General features: G+C 31.5%; 1 protein-coding gene across 1 annotated transcript; it reads right to left on the minus strand.

The window, feature by feature from the left end:
- Positions 1–2,480: 2,480 nt before the first annotated feature.
- On the minus strand, positions 2,481–3,712 carry LOC117916539 (NAC domain-containing protein 90). Its single transcript, XM_034832622.1, has 3 exons — positions 3,429–3,712; positions 3,041–3,339; positions 2,481–2,954 (listed from the first exon to the last, which is right to left on the minus strand). The coding sequence occupies exons 1-3, from the start codon at positions 3,583–3,585 to the stop codon at positions 2,658–2,660; spliced, it is 753 nt and encodes a 250-aa protein (XP_034688513.1). The 5' UTR covers positions 3,586–3,712; the 3' UTR covers positions 2,481–2,657.
- Positions 3,713–8,320: the final 4,608 nt, after the last annotated feature.

The following is an 8,320-nucleotide window of genomic DNA, read 5'->3' on the forward strand; positions in this document are numbered from 1 at the left end:
ATTAATGACCTACGGGTTTATAAATCATATTGTGCCACTTATTTGGTTTACATAAGTATGACTTCATGAAGAAACTTTTACAAATAGTACAAAATTTCAACAAATCCAACAAACCCCGTGAGAGAATGGCCAAAAATTCAAAATTTCAACAAATCTAAGCCATCCCCGTAAGAGAAATGGTAGAAAGTATATCGCTTGGGTCTTCTCTTTGTTTTTTTTCTTTTTTTTCCCGGGGGAACATAGAAATAGGAGGGACCATGTTGTCGATGATGTCTCCTAGTCTTGGGCAAAAAAGGCTAAAAAATAACATAATTCTATAATGTTGTTATGTTGACCCATCGCCCTAACCCCATGGCAACCTCTTATGTTGGCTCATTTATTCTGTCATGCCAACACATTTGACCTATTCAAATATTCATTTTTTGATTTTTTTTTTCACTTTTTTCTCTTTATCTTTTTCATATAATTTATAGAAATATTGAATAAAAGAATTATATTTTTTCTATTTCATTTTTTTTATATTTCAATATTTTAAGGTTATTGTTATTTGATAAAAAAATATATTCAAATACGATTTTTTTTTCCTATTTTTAGAAACAAAAACTTTAAACATTTATAAATTACAATTACAAATTTGATAAATATAAAAAAAATAAAAAACATAATTATTTAAAATATTTGAAGTAACAAAAAAAAAAAATTATAAGACCAAATGATTTGAAAAATCAAATTAAATATTAACAAAGTAAGTAGCCCATCAACATGATTCATTGATATGAATGACCTACGGGTTTATAAATCATATTGTTGTGCCACTTATTTGATTTAAATAAGTATGACTTTATGAAGAAACTTTTACAAACAGGACAAAATTTCAACAAATCCAACAAACCGAATGGCCAAAAATTCAAAATTTCAACAAATCTAAGCAATCCCATAAGAGAAATGGTAGAAAGTATAACGCTTGTGTCTTCTCTTTGTTTTTTTTTTTTTGTTTGGAACACACAAGAACATAGACATAGGAGGGACCATGTCGGTGATGTCTCCTGGTCTTGGGCAAAAGAGGCTAAAAAACAAGGAAAGAGAAGGACGCGTGTCCCATTGTGTTGGGGCATGATGAACAAAGGACACTGTACCCTGAAGTTCTCCTGTCTTCCGTGCAAAATGCTACGTGGAAAAATGTCAAAAAAAAAAAAAAAAAACAACCATTCAGGGGGAAAAATGGCGAAGTCTCTGGAAGGACGGTGTGAACCGTACATTTGAAGTTCCAATTTTCATGTTATCCCATAAATCAAAGTAATTCCTTTTGTTATTTTAATATGTGTTTTTTGAAAGTGTTTTTAAAGAGAATCTCCTATTAAAAATGTTCTAGGCAATATTTTTACTTGAACATTTTTTAGGACATCAATTATAAATGTTTTTAAAAAAAACACCGTAATGATTTTCTAGATTTTAAAGCATGTTTTCCTACATTTTGTCAAATATTTAAATTTTTTAAAAATCATTTTAAGATTAAAAATATTTTTTAAAATTATTATAAGTTTTAAGTATTTTATTAATTTTATAATATTATAAATATTATTGATCATTTGATTTTTTTTTAAATACTTTTTAATTTAAAAATATTTTCTAAAATCATTAACACAGAAACTCTAATAATTTGGATGTAAAAAAACAAATATAAAATCAAATCATAATAATAATAACAACAACGTTATGATTTTTATTTTGATTTATTTTTAAAGTTTCTTTTTCCAATAATTATTTTTGTAGGCATTGACTTCCGAATCTTAAGCAAGGAGTAGCAGCATTAAAAAAGTGAAAATATCAAGACTTATAATAAGGTTTGAACTTTGAAATGATGACTTCCACCCAGCGGTTTGTTTGTGATGGTTGTTTCAGAGATGGGCTTATGCAGCATAGCAGAATGGCTCCATAATTGACCTTATTCTCTTAACCAGACACATTGTGGTTCAATGGGGTTCTTAGATTAGTCTTTATCACCATTGATGCTGCCCTCAAAGCTGTGACACCAAACCAAATACAGGGAGATCTGCCTCTGAGCTGCATGAGACCACATTGAAATCAGTGGAAGTAAGAGGATGATGCCCATGGAAGCTCACTCCAATTCACTTCTAGACAACTCTCCACGTTTCTTCTAGTCCCAATTCTTAGCCTTCTGTTACTAACTTAATCTATGGAATGAAAGGAAAAAAAAGGTATAAGGAAAAACTTCTAAAATTTTGAGAGGGCCGGTTTGAGAAAAATACTAATTAGAACGAAAAAAAAAAATCTATTTTTACTTATCACTAAATTAAAATATTTTATTAATTTCAAATTTATTTTTTTATTTTTATTTGCTTTTCTCCCTTTTTTTTCCATTGAATTTTGCTTTCAAGGTTCAAACATAGCATCAGAGAAATGGAGGAGAATTTTTTTTTCCATTTCTTACATTTCTTTTTATGGTGACCAAATATAAATAATTATAATAAAAAAGAAAACCCTATTTTTCTTAGTTAGCATTGATTTTACTTTCTTTGGTACATTAAGCCAAGGAAAATAATTTTACAGGCTATCTAGCTCAAAGTCGCCTTTCCCTACCCTCACAAACTCTGTTTTTCCCCCCCTGCTTTCGGGAATTGAGAAGATGGGTTTGTTTAAAGCCCATCCAGTGGATCCCAATCCCATGGAAAATCGTCGATAGGTGCCGGGTAGGCTTGGAGATGAAGATGGTCTCCTCCTGAACACGAACTTTCAGGTGATGAGCTTGTTCTCTCCATTATTTGAGTATCCTGATCATGATCATGATCATCAGATGACACCGCAGCAGCAGCATGTTGTCGAACTTGCTGGCTGGTTTCTTCTCTCGCCACTGTGCCCAGGGGCCGTCGATCAAATGCTCTGAAGCTCCCGGATACGACATAAACTCGGGAGAGGGTGAACTCATGCCTCAACTGATCAATACAAAGCAAGAGAGAAAGGAAATGAGAATTCGCAATACTCAGAGAGAGAGGGGGAGAGAAACAGAGGAATTCCATACCTTTGGAATCGCAGTAGTACTGTTAAGGGTGGTTGTATCTGTTTCAATGGCTCTGTACTCATGCATCTTCCACTTGGTTTTTCTGCCAGCAGGAGCTTTGCCGTTGTAGAAAACCATGGTCTTCTTCACTCCAATCACCCGATTGTCTGAAGAGTAGACGTAGCTGGGAGAGCCCGTGGCCTTCCAGTACCCTGACACAGTCGTCCTACTAGGCCTTCCTCCCCGGGCCTCCCTCTCTTGTCGCGGAGTAAAGAAGAACCATTGCTCAGTGTCCGCTTTACACACCTCCCCTGCATGCTCTGCAACACCATTTCACATTGTAAGTCACCCAAAAAAAACAGGGGATGAGAAATTACGAGAGCCATAAAGAAGAGGAATAGGCATTAACTTGGAAGATGACTTGGCTCCAGCTCATAAATGTCGATATCCGGGATGACCCGGCTGATCTCCTGCAGCCTCTTACCCTGGAGCTTCATGCGGAGGTAGAAGGAGACAAGTTCTTCTTCAGTTGGGTAGAAGCGAAAGCCCGGTGGGAGGTCCTCCATTGCTGTCGATTAACCAGTTACTTTGCCTTTTTGGGTTGTTGGGTGAATGCTGTCATCTTCAGATTCATATTCGTATGCATATATATAGAGAGGGATTTGAAGGGCGAGAGACTAAAAGAATTTGCCGAGTGAATGGAGAAAAGTAAGGAGTTCTGGAGATTGGGTAGCCACTTCCACGCGTTTTTATGTAGAGAATGTGATGGTGAGATAATGGGGCTTTTGGGATGTTGTCACAAAGTTCCAACGCATGCATAATCACTCTGTTTTGAACCAGTCAAGCCCCCTTTCTCTTCTTCCATGTGCCGCCACCCCACCCTTTCTTCTCTGCACCCTTCCTACTTTTCTCATCAAACTCCCTTTTCATTTCTCTCTCCATCAACGTACCATGTGTTGACTGTTGAGTGGTGAGAGCCGAGCCGTTTGTGGCGACCCGTTGGAAAAAGGTTTTTAATTATTTTAAGAATTAAATTTTTCTTCCAAACTCAAATATGAAAAATAGTCTTGATTCTTCTTCATGACTTCCAACGTTTTCAAAAAAATTCTTCCGCTGTGTTTGTTCCCATAAAATTTGAAAGAAAATATAATGAAAAGAAAATACAAAGGAAAAGTAAAAGGAAAGAAAAAGTGAAGGAAAATAAAAAAAATAGATTAAAAATGAATAAATTAATTTTTTTGTTACTTCAAACTCATTTTATTTATTTTAACTCGTCAATATAAAGATTAAATAATTTAAAAATATATAAGTTTTTAATTAGTTTTAATCATATTTGATTTTCTTTGAAATTTTTCATAGAACAACCAAACATAAAAAAATCATTTTTCTTTAGATTTTTTTCTTTCTTTAGTATTTTTCGGGAACCAAACATAACCTTCATAATTTCATTTGTTGTATCCAAACAACACCTTACATTTATTTTAAAAACCAACATACTTTCCTAATAAATTCTTAAAAACATGTTTTTAATAAAAGATTTATAAATATGTTTTTTAAAACAAAAAGGGTATCCAAACACATTTATATAAATTTATAATTAAAAAAATTATTTTCTTTAATATTTTATTTTCCTTTAATGCTTTTTCAACCTAACATAACCTTGGATTTCTCTTCCCTATCATTCTTCCTTAAAAACCACTGTACAGCGTGTCCTCTTAAAAGTGGCATTTTAATTTTATGGAGTAAATCTGAGGCATAATAAGGGAATAAGACATTTTCAATCTTTCTCACACGGTCTTCACACGGCAATACCACGTAAGAGGGCGATGATTTGAATTGGCATTTCTCATCATTTAATTATTCTGATTCACCATGGTGGAATTCCCACCTGGCGCCCTCGTGGCCTTACCTACCAAAGCATTGGCTCGCTCTGTTCCGTACAACTTGGAAAACTCCATGCTAATATATGACATATTATTTATTTATCATATTCTAAAATTTTAATTACTATGCTATATGCTTTGGTAAGTCATAAATTATAATCAAGGTTTTTGTTTGGTAATATTTTTGGAAACATCGATAAAAAAACCGATTTCGAGAATATTTCTTAAAAACAATTCTGAACGAATTTAAATATGAAAAATAGTTTTTAAAACTTATCTTCCATGAATTTTTACTCGAAAATTAATTTTTATTAAAATTTTATCAATATATTTTTAAAATTTAAAACTAGTGTTAATTTAAGAAAAAAGGAAAAAAAATTAAAGGAGTTCCCAAACAAACCCTAGGCTACTTCACTACTTAATTATTGGGTGGGACCAAGTGCAATTAAAGTAGAGAGTGTGATGATTAACCACTATCCAATTATAAATCGTTGTGATTGGTTGAGAAAAGTCCCAAAAAAATACATTTCAAAAGTGCAGTGAAAATGATTTTATGTAGACTTTCTTCATTTCTTATAATGAATTTAACGCACTACTCCATTAATGGATTCTGTTCTTAGTTTGGAAATGTCTGGCAGTAGGATGAATTTCGCTTTCCATGCCATCATACTTGCACTTCATTCAAGAAACTAGACTAATGGTATTTGACTATTTTTGGGCTTCAAGAAATTTCTAAAAAAAATATTTTTCTCATATTTTGATTTTATTTTAATGTTTAATTTAAGATAATCGGTTTTATGAACCTTTACAGCTTCCATTTCATACTTTAAAAATAGATTTTCTATATTTTAAAGTAAAGAGGAAGGTCATTTATAATAAATAAATAAATAAAAATGATTAAAAATAACAATTACATTTCAAAAAGTTGTAAGTGAGTCCCTTTTTTGAAATTGTAAAATTATTGTCATGTATATGGTAAAAAATAATTAAAATTTAAGGATTTGTTTGAGGACTGTTTTTAAAAATAATTTTTTATTCTTTAGAACAGAAAAATATTATTAGAAAAATTAGATTAATCCAATATAAGGTAATCGCCCTAAAAGGGAGGGTGAATAGGATAATGGTCTTTTTTTGCAAATTCAAACTATGTGAATGTAAGAAATAATTATATGCAAGTATATAATAAAATAATATAAAAACAATTACATATAAAGTAAAAGAGTAGGGAAGAGAGAATGCAAGTACAAGATTTTATAATGGTTCAACGCAATCTAGCCTACATCCACTATCCTCTAACTTCAATTTCAAGCTTAAGGTTTCACTAATTCAAGGCTTCCAAATCAAGCCTTTAAGCAATACAATTGGATTATGGTTTTAATCCACTCTCTTGGACTTTTGGGTCCAAACACCCTTTACACTTCTTAAGAGATACCACTTTTAAACAACCACTCAAGTGATACCCCACACTTGAGAATCCCTAAGTGATACCTCACATTTAGATTCTTCATTTCAAAGATTTACAAATAAATGATCTCATAAAATCATAGTACAAAAACTTTAAGCTCAAATGATACAAGAAAATTAGGATTGAAAGGTGCACTAATGATATGCAAGTTTTAGAACAATGGTGCACTAAAAAAATACTCTCCCAAGGCTCAAATATATTCAATAAAGATTTAGGAAGGTTAAACTCTTAAAACAATGAAGATTGAAACATTTTTATAGAAAAAAAAAAGTCAAACTAGCTATTGGGGGTTTGACCGGTCGAGTTGGGGGTCGACTGATTGAGTAGTCGTTAACATTTAATACTTGACAGGTGACTGTTGGACTTCGACCACCCATTGATCAGACCTTGATCGACTGAGGTGGGGGTCGACCGATTGAGGTAGGATTGATCAGTTGAACAACCGTTTTGGAAGAAAGAGAAGGTTTTTTGCACCCTCAATTGGTTGAGCTAGGGGTCGACCTGCTCCTTGATCGGTTCAACTGGTTGAGTCGTTTTTGGCTCAACAACTATTATTTTTAACAAGTTTGGAAAACATTTGACATAAGGTTTTAGTTTAAAACATGAAATCATCTAATTTTAAATGATTTAAAACGAAATAACTCTTGAATGATTTTGGTATATAAGTAAAAAATGTAATGCATGAAAATCCTAGTGCACCAACAATCTTACAAAGAGATCTTATAAAGTCTAGGTCTTGAAAAACACTTCTTTTTGAGATCTTCTTCTTTTTCATGATTTCTCTTTGACTTGATTTGTTTTTGTGATTACCACTTTGCAAATCGTTTTACCTAAACATACTTGCAATATAATCATTAGTTTTAAACCTTGTTTTGTTATCATCAAAACTAAGACTAACCAAACTTTGGTTTCACAAATATAAAAAATATGCTTGATAATCAGAAATTATTTTTTATTTTCTATTCTTAAGAAAAAAAAATATAGTGTTTTCAGAATATATATATATACTTATTATTTTTGTTTGTTTTTTAATTATTATTTTAAGAAATAACTATATAAACATATAAAATGATTAAAAATAAAATATTAAATATAAAAATTATTCTTAAAACATATTTAAAATAGATTAAAAACATTTTAATTTTTCAAATAAACTTTTATTCTATAAAAATCTAAGAATAGGTTTCAAAAACTATTCTAAAAAATTAAATTATTTTTCAAAATTGTTTTCGAAAATAGTTACCAAATAGGCCTTAAGATTATTTATTAATTTAATTTAAAAATTAAACCTAATTAAATATTTCTAAATATCCATTTAAATAAATCCTATTTATAAAGAGTGAATTGTGACCGTTTTTTTTTTTTTTTTTAAGAACTCTATTTGGCTTATCTTAAATAGATAATAACTTTTAAAAGTTATTTTTAAAAAAATTAAATCATGACATCAATGTATAAAATAAGGAGATCAAAATAAAGTAGTAAATCACCTTTAAAATATAAAGCAAAGAAACCTAGAATGACATAGTAATGACATGTAGATGAGACAAAGGTGACACGTATGACCGACATTAAATTCCAATATTTTTCTATATTGTACCAAAGATGTACCGCTGGATGCCATGGATTATTCCAAAAGATAATATTGAAGAAGTCAATGGAATGTTGGCATGGAGGTCAGACCCCATCCAGAAAAGTAAAAAGAAAAGAAGAGTAAAACCATGAAAAGTAAAGGTCGAGTGAGACATGAGGCTGGGAATTCAAAATACATGCCACTTTCTGAATTCCACGTAAGCACAATTCCAATAGTTTTTTGTGTTTCTGAGGCCCGGCCACGTGCACACGTAGGACCAGGAATGGCGAGAGTCGTGCGCTTGCTCCCTCCCTCTCTCGGTATCATGGAGACCCAGTCCTGGCTTGTAGTTTTCAAAGTGGAAGAAAATTAAAATCCGCCTT

This window comes from Vitis riparia, chromosome 6 (assembly GCF_004353265.1).
Source record: "Vitis riparia cultivar Riparia Gloire de Montpellier isolate 1030 chromosome 6, EGFV_Vit.rip_1.0, whole genome shotgun sequence".
NCBI classification, from domain to species: Eukaryota; Viridiplantae; Streptophyta; class Magnoliopsida; order Vitales; family Vitaceae; genus Vitis; species Vitis riparia.